General features: G+C 27.3%; 2 protein-coding genes across 4 annotated transcripts; both read left to right on the forward strand.

The window, feature by feature from the left end:
• The first annotated feature begins 938 nt into the window (after positions 1-938).
• LOC132947928 (uncharacterized) lies at positions 939-1,747 on the forward strand. Its single transcript, XM_061018187.1, has one exon. The coding sequence runs from the start codon at positions 1,019-1,021 to the stop codon at positions 1,460-1,462; it is 444 nt and encodes a 147-aa protein (XP_060874170.1). The 5' UTR covers positions 939-1,018; the 3' UTR covers positions 1,463-1,747.
• Positions 1,748-5,663: 3,916 nt separating this feature from the next.
• On the forward strand, positions 5,664-21,055 carry LOC132946266 (neurexin-4). 3 transcript variants are annotated; one of them, XM_061016170.1, is made up of 24 exons: positions 5,664-5,964; positions 6,188-6,280; positions 12,153-12,349; positions 13,772-13,913; positions 13,978-14,181; positions 14,237-14,403; positions 14,677-14,862; positions 14,928-15,089; positions 15,166-15,382; positions 15,475-15,566; positions 15,639-15,801; positions 15,869-15,994; positions 16,109-16,312; positions 16,387-16,542; positions 16,632-16,778; positions 16,844-17,014; positions 17,101-17,218; positions 17,293-17,393; positions 17,464-17,700; positions 17,809-17,988; positions 18,071-18,204; positions 18,280-18,490; positions 19,754-19,891; positions 19,956-21,055. In XM_061016170.1, exons 1-24 carry the CDS (start codon positions 5,898-5,900, stop codon positions 20,144-20,146), a joined length of 3,804 nt encoding a protein of 1,267 aa, XP_060872153.1. In that variant the 5' UTR covers positions 5,664-5,897; the 3' UTR covers positions 20,147-21,055. The 3 variants fall into 3 exon arrangements, with proteins under 3 accessions (XP_060872153.1, XP_060872152.1, XP_060872154.1); XM_061016169.1 differs by lacking the exon at positions 12,153-12,349 and adding an exon at positions 11,809-12,005 and having other exon boundaries at positions 5,665-5,964; positions 19,956-21,054; XM_061016171.1 differs by lacking the exon at positions 12,153-12,349 and having other exon boundaries at positions 5,665-5,964; positions 19,956-21,054.
• Positions 21,056-23,000: the final 1,945 nt, after the last annotated feature.

Genomic DNA, 23,000 nt, shown 5'->3' on the forward strand with positions numbered 1-23,000 from the left:
ATGTGTGATTTTTTTATTTTTGTGTCTGTCATCACCATTTAGGACAGTAAAAGTGCTTGGATTTTCTTCAACAGTAACTTTTCTGATAGGAAAGTGAATCTAGTTGGTACTTTGGGGGGTCAAAAGTAAAAATTTCCTGGTAGTTTTCAAAAGCGACGTGAAAAACAAAAGAAAAATTAAGGAAAAATGGGAATTTTAAAACATATGACCGTAGGTACATGCAATTTTGACTGAAATGTTGACTGTTTATATTACAATTTTCTATACACCATAACATTTTCCAAATATTTTGACTTATTTTGAGCTGTTTACGGACATTTTCAGTTTCCATTTTTTTTAGGTTTTTTTTCTATAAATATCAATAAAATTTCTAGAAGGCTCCTAGGTAATTGTTTCAAAGGCAGATGAAAAAAATTAAAAATCCACTGTCACAATTTTTTTTATAAGCATTTAAAATTCCAATATTGACGAAATACGTAAAAATTACGAAAATTTGCAAATTATTTTGAGTAAGAAATTCATAAAAAATTTTATTTTTAAATCTAAGATTTGAAAATATAATACAAGATTTTTTTTATAATCTAAGTAAATACTAAATAAAAGTATTTTCGTTTTTCGCACTCAACTTCTACCACTGTTTAAGACACATTTAATTAGTTTCAATACTAGGACTTAGGACTGGTTGAATAATAATGTTTTATAAAACATGAGTTATAACCCAGACTGAGTAAACGTATTCTGAAAAATTCAAAACAATTAGGCTTTTGTAAAACAACCATCAATTTATTCTTAAATAATTTACAATTTATTTTTATTTAATTAGGTCTTTTTTTCAATCGTATCTATATAATATAGTCTTCTGTATTTGACAATAATTACTCATTAAAATCGAATGTATTTGTATTTTAAGACAAATTTTGAAAGTATTTCGCCAATTCCTGATTTACACTTTTGTTATTGTTTATGTTCAACCGGTCGATTACAGTCGAGTAGAAACGCTGGTTTTGGATATCAGGGAATGTCCGGTTTATGGACATACTGCACTGAGGACGACGAGAGGACATTTTCGGCGGACTATCGGACCAGGACGCCTGGCGGCCACCGAGCCACCCCCGCGAGGGGGTTCTCGTCAGGCCGCAACGACGGTGCGAGGTGCACTACAACAAGCGGACGAACCAAGCCGGCAGTTTTCTGGAGAGGAGGATGCTCTGGTGCTCGACGGCGATTTCTATGGCATGCAGCGGCGGCAGTAGCCTTGCACGGGACCAAGCATAGGACGAGTCTGGAAATCAGCCTTTGCCGGAGGACCACCACCACGAAAATGCTGCCCGCGTTCGAGAAACCGGCCCGAGTGTTCGTTCTGGGGTCCGGCAGGCGGTCGGCCGGGCGGTTTGGACTAAAAAGCTTCCGGCTGCAGATCGAAGTGCGGCCCGTGCGTGCCGGAACCGGAGATGGTGACTAGAGGAGGATGAGGAACTTTCGGATATGACGGTGAAACTGATAAAAGGGTAAGATGGTTTGATGACGATGGCAGTTCCGAGAGCGCGAGACATGGCTTTAAGAATTCCGGCGAGCATTTCATTTGGAAGCTCGCCGGTCAATCGTAGGTATGCTGAAATTGTAATTTTAAGAATAATTATTAACAATTTTGACGATTTTTCGACACATTGTTACATAGTATATTATATAATAAGTCGTAACACTTTTAGTTCATAAATATTGTATGCTTATAACTTACGTTATAATGTAATGTTGTCTGTTTGGTAATTGGTAGTATAGGTAATATTTGATTTGGATTTTGGATATGGGTTTGGCTGATCTATAAGTGCCAGCTTTTGATTCTCTCGGAACTTCCACGTCTCTTCTTACCCCGTTCAGTTTCACCGTCACTCCGTTTGTTCCTCCTCAACTTCGACTCTGTTGTCACCATCTCCCGGTCCCGACACTTCGACATCTGCAGCAGGCTTTCTAGTCCCGTTCGTCCGGCCGCTTGCCCCCGACCACAGCAGAACGAACACCGTCCTCGCTCACGGGCGGGCCGGTTTCCCGGACGCGGGCAGCATTTCCATGACATTATGCCTTCGGTGGTCCTCCGGCGGCGGCTGATCTCCAAACTCGTCCTTGCCGATCCCGATTCCCTTCTTCGGCTGCTGCAAGTGCCGCCGCTGCACGCCATAGTTTTTTTTTATCTATCTCCGCCGTCGAGCTCGCATCCTCCTCCTCCGCCGCCGGCCGTTCGGCCGCATATTACGTTGTAGTACACCAATCCTAAGCCGTCGTCGCTGCCCAACGAGAACGTGGCCGGTCACCGCAGAGGAGGCCGACCGTTTCCACTCGGGATCGGCCTCGTGTCGTCCAAGTCCGACAGCCCGCCGCTATAGTCCTCTCTATGTCCTCGGTGCAGTATGTCTCATTGTTTTATAGGCGCCATTCCACTCTGGCGCCACTCCAGTTCCAGGACATTCCCCGATGATTCTATATCTAACTCAACCAGCGTTTCTCTCTAAGTTCGTCCGGTATGGGTTTGATCGGACGCCAGTGGTTGTGTACATAATTAATTTTAAAAACTTAAATTTAAATAAGCAAATCTCGTTACTATGGTCCAAGATATTATTTATAACATTACGGCATTATATTTAAAACAGTAAAGTTGTTTATTCAATTATAGCCAGATGCCTATTATATAGTTGTGTACCTATGTATACGATATTAATGTTATACCTACCTAATAAGTTATAAGTTTTAGAATTAATATGACAATGAACAACGGATATAGATTATGGACATAAGCTCAACTAAGGAGGCTGGAATGGTGGAGTGGCCATGCACTCTCAAAAGTTACGCATAGCCTTCCTCCCTCCTAAATGAATTAATCTCTGAACTCACATGGTATTATTTAAGTAAAATTATTAAATAAAACATGTAATTTACTTGAATTTTTTTTTGTCATAACCTATGGTAATAAATATAGTTACGACATAAATAATACTGAATTTGATCGATATAATATAATATTATGTTGTACTCGTGAAGTGCTTGTAAAATGTACGAGCGTGTATAAAAATAGTATATATTTTTAAGCACATTAAAACGATACCTAAGTAAAAACAAACGTCTACTAGTTCAATATATTTTTACGTCTTAAACTCTTATTGAAACCTCTCAGAACGTTTCAATTTTTTTAAACTATATCGTAATAGCCGATAGTTAACCATTATAATATATTATAGTATTTACGATTGCGTTCGATAATTTGAAAATATATGCGTATTTTTTGTTTATTACGTCATATAATTTGATATCATAAACAACACGTCTCCGATACGTCTTGTTAGTTGTTATGCGTGTCTAAACATGTTCTAATATCTATTATAAATCGTAGGTATATAGAACGTATTTTCAATCGGTCTATATTATCGGTAAGTATACACGTCCAGTGTAAACTGTAAACCGCACCGGTGCGATCGTTTTGGATCATACGTGAGCCGAAAATATACGACGAAGGCTCCGCATCCGGCGCGTACGTATCTAATAATAATATATTTTATATTACACACTATAATTATTATATATTATTACTATTATTACTATTATTATTATTATATATCATATATTATATATATAATTACTATATAGTACTACAATAATGTTTAGGTACAATAAGGCCGCCCAGTACCATTATGGTACGTGTTTGAAGTGTGAATGATGCGCGTATTTCTGGTACTTATATTATTATATATATAGCTTTGGTCCCGGGTAAAAAGGGCTTAAGTACTTTTACCAACTTTTTGCGATAACAGTATCAAAGTCTGAAAATTCCTACTTGTAAGTTCATTATATTTATATCCATACATATTATTTAAGGTATTTTTATATTATATATATTACATTCTTAATGCATGTAACCATTAAAATTCTTGTTACTATGAATTATGAATATTTAACGAGATGACTGTATAGTTATGCCCTATTGATTTCACTTCTTCTGACTTATGCCCTTTTTGTCCACGACGTATGCTCTTTTTATTTTACTTGTTCTGACTTATGCCATTTTTTTCCCACGACTAATTCCCTTTTGATTTCACTTGTTCTGACTTATGTCCTTTGTGTCCACGACTTATGTCTTTTTAATTTCACTTATTTTGACTTTTGTCTTTTTGTCCAGGCATAAGTCATCATACGCCTTTTCTACCAAACGTAGAAACGGTTATGTTTAGATATGCCCTATTTATTTCTTCAATGATATGAGTAATATTCATCACTGACTTACGCCAAATTTACCAAAAAATCAGCAAAAGTTTAGCTTTACATTTGCAGAAAAAAATTTTTTTGTGAAAAATTGACTTAAGCTTTTTCTACCAGGGAGCAAATTATTAGCAAGTCATTTTTGGCGGAATTATTGTACGTTTGTAGGTAGAACCGAACGAAATGAAAAAAAATCCCAAACAATAACCGAACAAAGACAAAAATAATATTATATTATAATCTGTAATTTTTTTAGTGTAATTTGTTGTGAACAAAATGCGGGCGCCTTATTTGTATTCCGCGCGTCGAGAACTCTGCGCGTCAGGTGCGTCGGGTATTTTTTTTTTTTAATGGTATTCGCTCACAAAAATAATACGAATAAGAGATATAAAAAACAATGATAATATACAGTACCTACGCGCTCCTTTTTACCGACATCGTCTGCACACCATATTATAGTCCACTCCTTTGTCTCAAAATTAGAAACCTATCGAAAATTATTTCAAACGCGCGTCGTTACAACCATATTGGTCTTATATAGACATATAGTACATAGGGTCAAATTTTTTTTAGTTTTATTTCTATAAATATCAATAAAATTTTATTTGTTGGTTAAAAAAGCTTGAACATTTAATAGAAGGCTCTTAGGTTATTGTTTTAAAGGCAGATGAAAAAAATTAAAAATCCTTAGTCACAGTTTTTATTTATAAGCATTTAAAGTTCAAATCTTAACAAAATACGGAAAAATCACGAAAATTAGCAAATTATTTTGAGTTGAGAATTCATAAAAATTTTTCTTTTTAAATCTAAAATTTTAAAATGTAGTACAAGATTATCCATAAGTTTTTCTACTTTTATCAAAAAAAAAATAATATCCTTAAGAAAGTCAAACTAAATTATTATGAGCATTTAAGTTCATATTTTTACAACATTGGATATTCACTCGATTTCTCATGTAGTGATTTTTTTATTTTGTTGTAATTAAAAAACGAATAACTGTAGATACTTGAAAATTTCACTGAATGTTTGTATTAGCATTTTCTATACACGATAAAATTTATAAAATTATTTGACTCTTTTTGAGCTGTTTACGGACATTGTCAGTTATCAATTTTTTTAGTTTTTTTTTCTATAAATATCAATAAAATTTTATTTGTTGGGTAAAAAGCGTGAAAATGTAATATAAGGCTCCTGATATATCGTTCTAATAGCAGTTGAAAAATATTAAAAATTCATAGGCACAATTTTATTTTATAAGCATTTAAAGTTCAAATTTTGACAACATTTATAAGATTTTTCTTTATCATGGATATTATCTTCTTTAGTTCATGGTCTATGGTATAATATTATTGTATATTCGTTACAAGATAGCGCTATCGTTGTTATGATTCATTCAGTCATAGGGCGTGCCATCATTGTCGATCCACCCAAACCATGTTGGTTGTTACTTGTTACCATCAAAACGGAATTCCTTAATCAAAAAGTAAACTACAAAGTACAAAACAAGCGCTTCAACACTCAACTGTGAATCATGCTAGTTCATGATTGAACGTTTGAACTTTAATTGTTCGAATTATTCCATCCATTTAGTGCCTAGTAAATAAAATATGTGGATTAGATTATATTTGTGATTTTCTACCGCTTTGTGCAAAATGAGTGAAGTTTTACATTTCATTATAATAGCTATTGCTGTTGGATTGTGCTCAAATGTTAAAACTGGTGAGTAATAACTATTTGTAATGTTTGTCAACAAGACTTGTATTAGAATTTCATGTTTACATTTTATGTCAAGGTAGAACCCTAATTAATTTAAATGTGTGTATCTTCATTAAATAATTCATTTCTGATCAATATTTAAAATTAATTTAGGTATATAATATATTATTCTGGTATTAGGGTTGTACTATACAATAAATTACTTAATTAACTCGCATTGTTATAGATTCCGACTGTGGTGAACCACTATTAGAAAAAGCAGCACTCAGAGCAACTTCTTCATTACCAGACAGAGGACCAGAAAATGCTGTACTCAATGGTAATTATAAATTTGTTTTTTCCGTTACATTCCTTTTTATTGTTTTAAATAAATTTGTCATGAATATTGAAATAGTGTGGTCTAAATACCACCGTATTAATCATTATATTAACTAGTTGCACTATAGATTAAAAAAGAAATTTCCAATTTATAACATTTTATTGAAATTTAATGTTTTATATTTTGATATGATTAGAGCGGAAAAAAATCTTTTTTATTTATTAATGATGTACTAGATATATTAAATAGATATTGCAAAAATAAAAAAAAAAATGTACCTAATTACTGTAAAAAAAAATGTTACGTTTATCTTGGATTCTTTTACATCATCAACTATCGGTAAGACATTTTTTAGTTATGCAACATTGATATTTAAAATTGACTTATACTAAAATATGTATGCCATTAAAAAATGCACCAGTAGATTTTATTATTTGTTCATAATGTGTTGTTGAGTCACTGAATTTACTTATTGTTTTAGTACTTAATTATTATTATTAAAACATAATATATAAGAAACATATTATATTGAATTACATTAATGTTATTTAGTTTTTTATTACTGGACATAAATTTAATATTTTAAATATATTCAAAGAGATTTGTTTCTATAACATTGTTATTAACACAAATATTAAATTTCACGTAGGTAGATAAGTTATTTCATACAACTATTATTGGTAGATTATTTGTAAGCTGAACATTGTATTAAATGATTAATTAAAATGTGTAGAGTTGATGTTTAGTCTTTATGGTTGGTATTAGTTTAAAGAAAACAGAATGAAAAAAATTAAATAATTCTACACCTAGTTTATAATATGTTAGGTATGTTCACAATTCTCTTTTTTAATTTATTATAGAATAAAGTATACCTTTTTTTTAACTAAAATCCCTTAATATACTTATATACATATTTACTTACTACTTTTTCACATTTTCTCAACCCTATATATTTACTTACTTACATTCTTTTATAATATTTAAATTTTGAAAATTATTTCACTATAGTTATGTCTTATTGACTATTGTAGAATCTTAGTAGGTTATATTATGGTTATTTAACTGGCAGTATCAGTCAGGCACTGCAGCATTATTATAAATACATAAACAATAAAACATCTTTTATTTAATTTATAGGCAGTACAATTCATTAAAGTTTCAAATATTAGATGTAAATAAAAAATTACTATCATTAAGTTACAAATTATGGTTGTTAAAAAATGAATAGCATGAGTTTTATAATTATCTAAACAAAAAAATTGTATAATCATAAGTGGCTTATATGTTATGACCAATAACATATTTAAAATTCTAAGTGATATGCTCTTGGTTTTATAATAATTTCATTTATTAAAGAAGTTACATTACATACTTCCATAGAATGGAAATTGGTCAATTGTTTTTTAGAAATTATTTTATAGAAAAACTTTTTGCAATAAAAAAAAATGTATGCATGTAATTAAACACTAGTAAGTTTTTAACATTAAAACGTGCAGTATCAATAGCAATACCTATTTTGTGTTGTTAGCTTTAGTATTAAAGCAGAATGAAAAATTATTAAACTTAAACATATAAATATTGTCTCGGACACCTCTTGGGGTTTTAATCATATTTTTATTTTAAAGAAAGTCAGAGTCAACCATGTAAAATATTCCAATTTCAAAATGCTCATGACCTGCTTTAAAATAAAAATATTCATAAAAAATATAAAAAACTTATGATACATCATAGATAATATTCTTTTTTAATTACTTCTTAAATTTAATAATAAGTCAATTCACTCTAATAACACAAAACTAAATTTGCTTAAACAAAAACACTTGATGATCCCTTTTTAATGAATTATCAACCAATTTTCTAGCTATCATAGTTTAGGAGAAAAGTTAAAAAATAGAAATTTTGGGACTGTTCACGCCAACGTTTTTATGGATTCAAGTGGTTAAACCGCTTGGGTGTGATATCAAATCTCTCTCATTAATATTTTATATTAAAGCTAGCTAAATTACCTCCCTACTCATCATCACTGAGTTAGATTTTTATTATTTTCCTATTTAACACAAATTTTTGAAGATTTCAAGAAAATCAAGAAAGTAAAAATATGTATTTCACATACCTATTGATTCTAATTTTCGTTTGTGAGCATTTTTCAAAATATGAGTTTGATTTTATGTAGTCAAAAATATCCATGTTAAATTACCAGTCAATAACATTTATAATTGTAATTTTTATGTAAATTATCTAATATCTAAATACAAATTATTCTTTGCATGGCTCATTATTGTACTTTTTAGATTGTTTATGTAGCATACAAATATAAATAAATTTATAGCATAATAACAATTACCTATAATAGTAATACATACAATTAATAATTTGTATAAACTTATTTAATGGACATTTTTAAGATTTGAACAAATTGCAATAATAATTTGTATTAGATTAAATATATAAGAATTATTTTTATATTGGTGATTGACTTCGGTTGTTTCCTTTGTTTAGGTGTTTAAATGTATCATAGTGGCTGTTTAACTGTCCCAAAGAATATAAATTTTTATGCACATCATTTTAAAGAATTTTGCACAGTACAATCCTACAATGACAACATCAAACAGGGTTCGTTGGGTATTCGATTGTGGCAATTGGTTTCCATCAGAAAATGATTGGTCTAAAGCTTCTCGTTCTATACAGCTGGAAGAAAAAGAAAGAATTGGTCGATTTGTTTTTAAACGAGATGCTAAACGCTCAATTATAGGACAACTAATGATTCGAAAATTTTTATCAGATGCTATTCAATTACCCTGGTCACAAATTAAAACAAAAAGAGATCTAAATAACAAACCCATAATAGAAGGATTCAACTTAAATTTTAATGTATCACATGATGGAAACTTTGTTGTTTTAGCTGGTGAAGAAGATATTAGTGTAGGAATAGATATTATGAGAAACTGTTATAAAGGTGGAAAAAGTTTAAATGAGTTTTTTAGATTAATGCATAGAAACTTCCATTCAAATGAGTGGGCGTATATTAGTAAAGGAACAGATATGAAAAAAACGAATTCATTTTATCGATTTTGGTGCTTGAAAGAAAGTTATGTAAAAGCAACTGGTACTGGGTTAACAATTGATCTAAAAAAAATATGTTTTGTTCCAAAAAATGAATTGAAGAAAGATTTAATATTGAGTGATACTGAATTATTTGTTGATGGTAAATTAATGTCAGATTGGAATTTTCATGAATATTTGTTTGATGATTATACAATAACTGTATGCATTAAAGGATCTATAACCCCAGTTAACTTTAAGCTTATAACCTTCCAAGACCTAATAAGTAATGCAGAAATGATAACAGAAGAAGATGAAAACTATTGTAAATTATTCTTGAATAAAGAAGAACAACCGTAATAATTATAAATTGTTTCTTATATATTCGTAAATAAATTATTCTTGTATAATATAATATAATATATATATGTATATAATGACGTATTATTATATTATGTTTGTAGCCAATTCAATTATAAAATCAACAATAATGTTAATATTGGTGTTTCAGATAGCATGTAGTTGTTTTTAAAATAATATGGAAAGAAATAAGAAAATGTATTTGTTTCATATTATCGCATGTTCTGTAGTAATAGTTATTATATTTATGAAGAATTGGTTGTATAATTTTGTTTTCTTGACAAGTATAATAAAAGGGTTTATTTGATTATGCGTGCCTTGTACAAGTAGTTGCCAAGGAGGAAATGTTATTGACTGGTACCAATAAAAAAAAAAATTATTATGTTTATTTTATTTTTGTATACTTATTATGTTTATTATAGACAAATGATAATCTAATATGGTTGATTACAATTATATGGGAATAATATTGTAATAATTAAATCATCCTAACTAGGTTAAACTTACATATGTATAATAATATTAAATTATCACGAAACAAAACAATTTTAAAATATTGCATATTCATTACTTTCAGTCCTTGATGCATTTCCTAAAATGCTTTTTCAAAACTAGGCTTAACTTCCAATTGATATGTATATCGTCTGTTTATGACAACTTGAAACTTTTGAATTATACCTATGAAAAAATAGTTCTCCACAAAAAAAATGTTGTATACTAGTATATTCTCTATTTTAATTAAAATCTAAAATACATACATTTATATAATTTTATAAATTTACTAATAAAATATTAAATATAAGATTTAATTTTTAAAAAGTCATAATTTCTAAAAATGTTTTAGATACTTTGTAGTTTGAGGTCACGATTTTTAGTAATATGATAAACATATGAATTTAAATATATTACATATAACACAATTCCTGATAAACTTTCGTATTTTATTACTATTTACCAAACATAATAAATAATAAAACAAAAGTCCTGTCTAAAGTATCTTTTTATTATATTGAGTGTTGCTTGTTAAAATTATTTTTGGACATACTCCATATTATGTAGATTGAAAAATTATTGTAATATATTAAGGTACTTGATACCTTTCAGAAGATAACCATGATACAAAATGCAACTTAAAATTGTATATACATAGTTCAACAATCCCTGCAAATGCATTTATAAGAAGAAACAATTTAAAAAAAAATTTGACTTAACTTATGTGAAATTTCCATAGATATTGATGATCCATGATAGAAAATTTTGTTAAATAAAAGTTAGTTATAATATGAAAGTTTCACTTTATATTTTATAAATAATTGTAAAAAAATGTGGGCAAGTGGGTGTGCTCAGCTGTACAGTAGGTTACAAGTGATATGCTAAATGCATTATATAAGAAAAATGATTCTGAGCGAAGAATATGATATTACTAAGTATATATGATGATATTATTGTGAATAATGTAATTTATATATTTACTTATTTACATGTTTTAAATTTTCAATCCTTAGCTATAAAAAATGAACATTTTATAAATTTTAAAAATTAAAAATAAGATATATTTTCCCAAATTGTTCACCCTTTTTGGCCCAACAAATAAAATTTTATTGACGTTCCATTTTATAAACAGTTCAAAACAAATCAAAATGTTATGGTGTATAGAAAATGCTAATATAAACAACCAGTGAAAATTGCATGTATCTTTGGTCATTTATTTTAGAGTAACACCAAAAAACTCCCCAATGCACCAACTAGATTTATTATCAAACAAGATACTGAAGTAGAAAATCGAACTATTATTTCGACTACTTATGGTATACACAGACACAAGAAATTAAAAATTAAAAAATCAATATATTCATCGCTCCTCTTAGAATTTAAAATGAAATCTAATATTTCATCATTGTTAATAATAAATTATATTACATGTGTATTATATATTTAATCTCAATAATTTAAACATTTTTTTCTCTGTAATTTTGAAATTAAATACAAATAAATTGAAAAATTGAACTAAAAATAAAATTTATTGAAGTGTTATAGCCATTTAGAATAGTTTAGTTTTTGCACTTTTTTGTTTAAAATAGTTTAGTTTTATTTTTGTGTGTTTGTTTGCTTGTGTTGTACTCTAGGACGTAATGCATGGACAGCATACAGCTCTGATTTTGCTCAGTATCTCATAATCGACCTAGGCCAAACCATGACTGTAACATCCATATTGACCCAAGGTAGAGCAGAATCTTCAGAATATGTAGAAACCTTTGGTATTAGTTATGGTTCAAATGGCCTAGACTATGCTGAATACAAAGAATCATCTGGGAATACTAAGGTAATTTATTATACACTAACTCTATAGGTACCTAGAATTTAAAATATTTAAAATATCTACAAATAAGGTGAGATAATTATATTTTAGAGTTTAAATATTAATTACAAAGTATATAGCTTTTTTATTGATAACTAAGAATTTTGTTAGGATACATGGCATGGACTTCTGCATATGATTCTCTTGATCAATACTTCATTGTTGAATTCTTGACTAGAGTGAAAATATGCTCTATTTCTACTCAAGGCCGGTCTTCCACTTTAGAATTTATCGAGGAATATTGTATACAATACTCTGATAATGGGAAGGGTTGGAAAAATATTGAAGATTCTCATGGCAATATTGAGGTTTGAGTTTTATGATTGCCTTGAGTGTTATTTTTAAATTCAGTAGTGTTGTAATATTATGTTGTCTGCTAGTAGTTGTTTTCTCTTATTGCATATTGATTGATTTTCATTACGTACAATTTTGATTGTTTTGTTTACTTTCCGAATATTGCTTAGTATTAAATATTAATAATATATTATATTGTAGTATTATATTTTTGTATTTTATTGAGATATTTATAGATTTTTTTTTATTATTAAGTGTTGAAAATTTATTAGTTTTACAATGAACATCATTTATCAATATATCACATAAGTATATCTTGTATTTTATTATATAGATTAAAAAAATGTTATTAATATCAATTATTGATAGCAATTGACTGTGGGTATTTCTTAAACTAGTATTAATTGAGGATTAATTAATTAGTAACTGAGTAATTTAACAATGGGTTAACTTAAATAATTTCTTTATAGGCCTTAAATGGCCATTGCAATTTAATGGCATTATTACTATATTTGTTTGATGCGTGTTACCATATAATAATTAATATCAAGTGGATAATTCTAGCCATTAATTTTGCTGAAAATAGGGGATAGGTATATTATATACAAGTTGTACAGCTTTTACTTACTGCCTCTGGGTTTGTGAGTTACAGCTTTAAGAAATAAAAGTTAAGATCCTCTCATATTCTAATTAAGTATTTTTTTTTTTTTGTGAACAAATAAGAATTTAATTATTTAAATAAATAACATCAAAAACATAATTCATGAAGTATGTCCCTTATTGAGTAAAAAAGAAAATAGGAAAATTTAAAAAAATGTTCAATACTTCTTTCTTCCATGCAGAATGTCAACGCACTATTCGTTTTCTCTCTGCTCACACGCTACATATATTTGTGTTATGAAAAACCTTATATTTGACATAAAAATAAAAAGCCAATATTCAAAAACTAATTCAATTGTGTTCTTAACATTAAGTTTGATAATAGGTCAATTCATTATAATATTAAAACCAACAACATAAGATTGGCTGAACGCCAATTTGCTATATTGTAGATGGGCCAGTGAGAAAAAACAAATAGTGTGCTGAATGTTAACATACTAATATACTATACTTAATGTCATTTTATAAAAAAATATACACAAATGCTATTAGTTTTGTCAAATGATAATATTTCTATTTTAAGAGGTTACAAAACATTTACAAAGGTTCTACTTGATGGTTATATAAGTTTATAACACTTAAGAATATGATGTAAACTAAATAGAATTGGAAAATTCTCATATAGTACCTAACATAATATAATTAAATTAAAAATTATAATTTTAAACAGTTATTTACTAAATATTTTTGTATATATGAACTCGTAGTTTAATTATAAAATTTGAAATAATAATTTTACATGTATCCATCAATAATTAACATATTTTTATTTGTAGTTATTTAGAGGTAATATCAATGGAGATGATTCTGCCAGAAATATATTTGAAGTTCCTATCATAGCACAATGGATTAGAATTAATCCTACTAGATGGAGAGACAGAATTTCATTGAGATTGGAACTTTATGGATGCCCATATTGTAAATATCAATACTATATTTCATACATGTTGAGTTATTAAAATAATATTTACTTTGTATTTAGCATCGGATAGCCTTTATTTCAACGGAACTTCATTGGTACGTTGGAACTTGAGAGATTCTCCTGTTTCTGCCCATAGAGAATCAATTAGATTTAGATTTAAAACAAATGTGGCTGACGGAGTTTTATTATACGGAATTGGATCACAAGGAGATTATTTAGCTTTACAGCTCAAAGATAATCGGCTACTATTAAATATAAATTTAGGTATATTTGGATATTATTAAGAAAAATGTAATAGTTAAAATTTTTTTTTTTTTAGGATCTCAATTTATGACTAGTCTGTCGGTTGGTAGTTTACTAGATGATAACATTTGGCATGAAGTCATAATAATGAGAAATAGACTTGATGTTGTGTTTTCTGTTGATCGTGTTACAATTCAAGGTCGAATCAAAGGAGAATTTGAAAGACTAGATCTTAATCGTGAAGTATGCTAATTAAAATTGTATCTGTTGTGAAAATGTTTAAAATTTAAGATTTGTATTACTCCATTATTTTTGTTTCTTTCACTTGGTCACTTTATGCATGTTAGCAACTATGTTGTGTTTTAAATATGCAAAAACTGACCAAGTGAAATAATTAAATAATACAAATCTCAAATTTAAAAATCTTAAACATTTTCACTTAATCATTTTTTGCACGACAGGGACGAAATATTAATTATAATATGTATAAAATATATAATATTTTTTTTCTTATAGATATATATAGGCGGTGTTCCACATTCAAATGAAGGTCTGTTAATCAATACAAATTTTACTGGATGTATTGAAAACTTATATATGAATTCAACGAATATGATATATTTAGTTAAAGAGTCGTACAACTCTGGAGACTCTTGGTTAATGCAAAAATATCAAAAGATAAATACATTATATACTTGTTTGGTACGATTATTATTTAATATTCTAAAATTAAATTTTAAAGTACTAAAATATTATATTTTTATTAGGAATCTCCTATTGTTCCCGTTACATTTTTATCAAGATCATCTTATGCAAGAATTAGAAGTTATGAGGGAATGAAAAAAATCAATATATCATTATCATTTCGGACTTATGAAGAACGTGGGTTATTAGCTCACCACAAATTTTTAATAAATGGATATGTCAAGGTAATTTATCTTTTAAACAATTTAACTTTTACATTTTCTATATTGTATTGAATCCAATTTTTTATTTGATTGTTAGTTATACTTGGAAAATGAACACATCAAAGTAGAGTTGATGACCAAAGACAACACGCGTGTAATTTTAGACAACTATGAAGAAAGTTTTAATGATGGCAAATGGCATAGTGTGATTTTGATTCTTAAAGAAAATTTTTTGGAGCTTAATGTAGATAATAGACCTATGCAGACAATTAGAAAATTAGATTTCTTAACTGGGCAAAATAATTTTATTGCCGGTTAGTTAAATTATCTTATTGCCTTTGTTTTTAAATGTATATTTAGTATTATGGTTGAAATTATGATAATAATATAATTTATACTATTTTAGGAGGTATTTATGGTACAATTGGATTTATTGGGTGTATGCGTTTAATAACAATTGATGGAAATTATATGTTACCAACTGATTGGAAACTAGGAGTAAATATGATGACACTACTTTTATGCCTTTAAATAAGTATTTTTAATTCATATATAATATTTTTATTTTAGGAAAGTTATTGTTGTGATAAAGAAGTATTATTTGATGCTTGCCAAATGAGTGATCGGTGTAATCCAAGTCCATGTAAACATTCTGGAACGTGTAAACAAAATTCTGATGAATTTTTCTGTGATTGTGGAAATACAGGATATAGTGGTGCTGTATGTCAAACACGTAAGGAATTCTATTTTTAAAATTAAAAAATGATTTTTTTAAAATTAATTATGTTATTCATAACTAGCATTGAATCCATTGTCATGCCTTGCTTTTAAGAATGTTAATCCAGTGGGACAAAATTCTGATATAAAAATAGATGTAGATGGAAGTGGTCCATTAAAGCCGTTTCCAGTTACATGTCAATATTATGGTAAATACACTATTTAATATTTTCATTGTTGTGTAATATATTATTAAATTATAATTATTTTCTAAAATGTGAATGAAACCTAATAAACTTATTTAAACACATTCTAATGTATAGCTGATGGACGAATAGTTACAACAATTAGGCATCAAAGTGAAAGTGGTTCCACTGTTGATGGTTTTCAAGAACCTGGAAGTTTTAAACAAGAATTCAATTATGATGCAGATTTATTTCAAATTGAGGCACTTATTAATAGATCACATTCGTGTTGGCAGCCATTAAGTTATACTTGTAAACAATCTAGATTATTTAATTCTCCAGGTATTATACTTAATAATTAATAAGAATTACGTTTCATTTATCATAAAATATTAATAATGTATTACTATTAACAGCAAATGGATTGGATTTTCGACCATTCGGATGGTGGGTATCTAGACATAATCAAAAAATGGATTATTGGGGTGGTTCAATTCCAGGTTCATACAAATGTCAATGTGGTATAATTGGTAATTGTAAAGATCCTACTAAATGGTGCAATTGTGATTCAGGTAAATAATATAATAAAACGTATATTGATGTTTACACGTATCTATTATTAATTACTATGATTATTCCATATTTTCAAATATTTCTGTAGGTCTTGATAGTTGGCAATCAGACAGTGGTGATATAAGAGAGAAAGAGCATCTGCCAATAAAACAAGTTAGATTTGGAGACACAGGTACCCCGTTAGATGATAAAGAAGGGAGATTTAAAGTTGGACCATTAATGTGTGAAGGAGATGGTAAATTTGTATTTTATTTTTAAAAAAAAATTTGTATTTACAATGATTTGTGTTTTATTTTATAGAGCTTTTTAATAATGTTGTTACATTCCGCAAACTTGACTCACAGATTCGTTTACCAACATTTGACTTTGGACAAAATGGTGACATTTATTTTGAGTTTAAAACAACTATTGAAAATGCCATTATTTTTGAAAGTCATGGACCTAAAGATTATATAAAATTATCACTTATAAGTAATAAAATAATTATGTGTTAACTTTTATACAAATAAATAATTATTATCAAAACCGAAGTAGCAATAAATATTTATGGTTGTTAGGTGGTCACTCTTTACAATTCAGTTACCAAGCTGGCAGTGGACCTTTAAACGTTCGTGTGGAAACTTCTGACAAACTTAATGATGATAGATGGCATTCAGTTGTTTTAGAAAGAAATAGGTTAGTTTTCTTTTAAATAAATTGTATATTAATGACATTTTGATTTATTTATATTAAATTGTACTTAAATTCAGAAAAGAAAGTAGAATTATTGTAAATGGCGCCATAAAACAGTCAGTAAGAGAACCTCCTGGTCCTGTGCGTGCAATACACTTAACGTCTGAATTAGTCATTGGTATGTGGCTATCAACTTGTTATTCATTACTCATTAGCTTATAATTTATTAAATATATCCATTATTTTAGGAGCATCATCTGATGAACAAAATGGTTTTATTGGTTGCTTGAGAGCATTCATGTTAAATGGACAACTCGTAGACTTAAAATCATATGCTGAAAAGGGGTTGTATGGTATTTCTCCTGGATGTATTGGTAAATGTGATAGTAGTCCGTGTCTTAATAATGGAACATGTTTTGAAAAATATGATGGTTACACTTGTGACTGTCGATGGACTGCATTTAAAGGACCAATTTGTGCGGATGGTAAATCAAATTTTCAAATCTCTTTTTATAATTAAATTTTGTAAGAATTAAGTGTTATGACTTAATATATGTTTTTACTGATTTTCAATACAAATACATCATTTTTAGAAATCGGTGTAAGTCTTAAGGCAAATTCAATGATAAGGTATGATTTTGAAGGAATATGGAGATCAACAATATCTGAAAACATTAGAGTAGGTTTTACAACTACTAATCCAAAAGGGTTCCTACTTGGACTTTTTTCAAATATTTCAAAAGAATATATGACAATTATGGTTTCTAATAGCGGTTAGTATTAAACTCTTTTATGTTTATTAGTTATTATAGAATTAAATAATTCAAATAATAAAAATCTTTCTATTTTTGACAGGTCATTTACGGGTTGTATTTGATTTTGGATTTGAACGTCAAGAATTAATATTTCCAGATCAGCATTTTGGTCTTGGACAATACCATGATCTTAGAATTAGAAGAAAAAATTCTGGCTCCACTCTAATCATGGAGGTAAATCATAACATAATTCAATTATTATTCTATTATTATTTAGTATTTAATAATGTATTTACATATGTTTAATAGGTTGATGGATCAGATCCTAAAGAATTTCATTTTGACATCAAAGAATCAACTGATGCACAATTTAACAATATTCAATACATGTACATTGGCCGTAATACATCTATGACTGAGGGTTTTGTTGGTTGTGTTTCACGTGTAGAGTTTGATGATATTTATCCTCTAAAATTGTTATTCCAGCAAGATGGACCTCCAAATGTCAGTGGAATGAATAGTAAGAAGTTACAATTTAATAATACACAATAAAGGAATAGTATTATTAAATAAAATTGTGCAAGAAAAACATATAACAATTTAACTTTATAGTCAGTGCACCATTTGTTTTCTCTCTGGCCCGCGCGCAACATAGAAAATTTATGTTTAGTGGAACCATCCCTGAATTACTACTTTTAATTTTGGAGTGAATTCACCTGTTATCAAACTTTAAGCTAAAAACATTACATGTTCATAACTTACATAATAATTAAAAAATCATAAAATAGCTAACGTAAGGGTAGGGACTGTAGTAATATTCTTAACTTAAACTTTGATAAATGGTAAGTTCACTCTAATATTAAAAGTAATAATACTGGGTTTGTTTTTTCTATGTTGCGTGTGGCTCAAAGAGAGAAAACAAAGTACACTGGCATCGTCTTAAAAGAGCACAAAACACAAAACAAAATTTTAATTTAAAAGTGTTCTATTCTAAGAAAAATGGTTTAGGTTTAGTATTTTTGAAATCTTATAAAAGAATTTTTTCTTATGTGCACCTTGTAGTTACAGCAGTCAAATATCAGGACAGGGTATGGCGCGACTGGCCATTATCCCTTTTAGTATTTTCAATATTTAAAAAACATTTTAACATTATATTGCAATTCTAATACCTCATTTTTTTTAGCACAAAGTCACACATTTATACATAAATAAAACGTATAGGCAAGTAAATCACTGTGTAAACCAGTGTTTCCCAACCTTTTTACCACCACAGACCACTTTGATAATATTTTATAGGTCACGGACCATCTCAAATTTACAAAGACTAGGAAGACCTTTTGCTCATTAACAAGAGTACACAAAATTAATCAAAAAATGTTAATTTTTATTACTTTACTTCAAGTTACATTTTATAACCTATACTTAACTAATATATAATTATACTTTACTATACTGAATAATTCACTTAATGATTTTTGTAACTGCATTTCTTTGATCAGTTTTTCAATTAGCGGATGAATGTTGCTCATAGCTAAACGCACGTTGTCACATACGTCCAAGTGATTTCTCTGTTTATTTTTGATTACATTTAATTTTTATGTTCTGTTGAATTTCGATTCTAATATTTCTAATTATTACTCTAATATAATATACACACTTATAAAAGTAGAAAATACTTATTGATCGTTGGCAGCAACAACGATAATAATATTATACGATTCCTCAATAAGTTAATGATGATATACCATTTACATATTGAATAATTTTTTTATAAATAATCTAGCAACGATAAAAGAAGATTTTTGTGGTGTTGAACCAGTCACACATCCTCCACCTTTAATCGAGACTAGACCTCCTCCTATATTAGATGAAAATAAAGTAAAGGCTGCATACAATGAGACAAACTCTGCTTTAATTGGTGGTAAATATTCATGTTATTATTCATTAAATGTATTTATTTATTTTATTTTTATTTTGTTTCCTAGGAATATTTTCAATAATTTTGATAGTTATTTTGATACTTGCATTTTTGGTTGGTCGATATGTGGCTCGTCATAAAGGTGATTATATTACACAAGAAGATCGAGGTGCTGATATAGCATTAGATCCTGATGATGCTGTCATACATTCAACCACTGGACACCAAGTACAGAAGAAACGAGAATGGTTTATTTAATTTAGTTTTTTTATTATCATTATTATTATTTAATCAAATAATAATTTTTTAAATAGTTATTATTTAAATTTGATTCTTAGTGAATTTTGCTTATTTTTTATACATTTTCTAAACCTTTTAAAACATTGATATTTTATTTATTCTACTTATTTTATTTATGGAAGAACAAATCAAATGAAACCAATTAACAGTTTTTATTTTTTGGTTATAATAAATTTACTGTATTACACTATTTACACTGTATTAGAGTATGTTTGGTAAATTTGGATTTACATTGCAATTTAAACAAATATTATTGTTGTTTGTACTTTATTATTACTATTTTAAATCATAATTAATACTTACCGTTATTTTATTGAACACACATTTTATGATTTATTTCCATTTTCATTATTATCAGTATTTTATCTTACCATTTTTTTAAACATTTAATTAAATTAAATATTTTATAACAATATGTTATAGGTTATAGGTTATGTATAAAATATAAACGTTTTATTTTATTACCAATGACTATGACATTTATGATTGTTGATTTTAAGTTGTGAATCTCATTTTTTTTTTTTTTTTTGATAAGCTAACTTACAGACTGCCTTAAAAATAATTGTTGATTATTAAGTATAATACGTCAAGGTGATTGTTAAATTTTAAAGGTGAATGTTATAAAAAATAATATAAAATTGTCTGATGTAAATTAATGATATACATTTATTTTAAAACTATATTCTCATAATCTATTGTACATTTATAATTTGTATTTATATTAGTTGTCTATAAATGTCTGAATTATCTAATTAAATTGATTATGGTTCACCTTAACATATTAACTTCTTACCTATAAGATATATTTATACTTAATTCTCAAATATTATATACACGTTCCGTCCATACTATAGGTAGTATTCTTTATATTTAATTATGTTATAAGAAAATTATTATGTTAAAAAGATATATAGTTGCATTAACTAATTTAAATACATAATTTTTTGTAATGTGATATTTTATCGAAATTATAACAATTACTATTTTTATTTAAATAATTCTTCGTATGCTATATTGCACTTTTAAACTTTATGAAATTTGTTTTATTAAGTATACATCATTACTTTGCAAATTGTCACTAACAGATAGAGTTCTGCATCTTGTATTTTTTATGTTTTACATTGTTTCATTCTCTTTTATGGAAAATATAAATTATTATTTGTTTAAAAAGTATTTTCTAGAATTATTGAATAATTTGTATTTTATAATTTTATTTTACAATGATGAATACAATTTTTATAATAAATACAATTATGTAAGGAAGGGTTTATATTTTATTTAGAAATGTGCATAATTTAATCCTAACATAATAATCCATGAATCCTTCAAGGTTGAATAACATCATTTTAATATTTAGTTAATCAATTTACTTTATTTATATAAATATGATAATAATTTTTATTAATTATTTGATTTACTAAAATTAATTACTTCCAATTAATATACTTTTTATAAAATATGTTTTTTATTTATTTTTTTTTTTTATAAGATAAATATTATTTCAGTTTATAAGTGTGCTCAGTGTTGATAAAATCTATGCATTTTTATAAATTATTGAGCAGAGAAGTTAGAAAAAATAAATGTAAAAACAAAACACAATGAAATTATCTAATATAAATGTATATATTTTTAAGATATATCTAGATCTTAAACTAACAAACTTACTAAGTTCTATGATACAATATAATAATTGAGAGCAAATATAATATTTCTCATTTTCCCCTTATATATATATATTATATTATTATATTTAAATATGACCCTTTAGTACTAGGTGTAACAGAAAGACTTGACAAAAAAAAAAAATGCAACTTAAACGTGTGACAAAAATTGTTAAAATTATATGATTAGAAAATAATTTAAGAAATATATTCATGTTGGCAAATTCCCAAAAAAAATATTTTGAAAAAAGTTATTACGTTCCAAATTCATTTCATCAAATAAAAAAAGATATTTTTAAAAATTCAAAAAAATAAACTACTTGACTTAGATAAATGTTTTTACTATCAAAATGGTTCTTTACAAAATAATTTTAAAATTGTCGAGGTTTTAACAAATTTTGTGGAAATTAGAACTTTAAATACTTAATACTTATAACAAAAAGTCGTGCCTATGTTTAAGATATCTGCAAAATTGCTTAGAATGAATCTACATAATATTTAAAAAGGTCATGTGTATATTATTTCTTTAATATATCTAACTGCTATTATACTTATGTGGAACCTTGTATTTAATTTTTCTAACTTTTAATCGTTATATGAGAATTTGTTAATTTACACGGATGAATATTCAATGTCCAACTTTAAATTAGTTTGACTTTCCATTAAGCTTTTTTTTTTTTGTTAAGCTTAGGAAAACTTAATATTGTATTAAATTTTCATACCTTAGATAGAAGTAGAAAAAGTTTTTTGAATTATTATTATTTATTAACTCGAAATAAATTGCCAATTTTCGTCATTTTGATGAATTTTTTAAAATTTTAACTTTAGACGCTCGTAAAATGTTAAAGTTATTGTGGATTTACGCTCAAATTATTTTTTAACTTCCACTAACGAAAACTTATGAGGAATGTTGTATTACATTTTGAAGTTTTTTGACTGATCAAAATATTTTTGATCGACAATAAGAATTCTAAAAATACTGATAAAACTCGAAATGTTCTTATGCCTATAGATAGCTCAAAAAGAGTCGCAATATTTGGAAACCGTGGATACTTTAAATTTTCATCAATTGTTTCTGAAGTTTCTTTTATCATTTTCTATACATGGTATAAGTTTCCATTTTGCGATAATTATTAAATATTGTTGTGTTA

Source organism: Metopolophium dirhodum, chromosome 6 (genome assembly GCF_019925205.1).
Source record: "Metopolophium dirhodum isolate CAU chromosome 6, ASM1992520v1, whole genome shotgun sequence".
Taxonomy (NCBI): Eukaryota; Metazoa; Arthropoda; class Insecta; order Hemiptera; family Aphididae; genus Metopolophium; species Metopolophium dirhodum.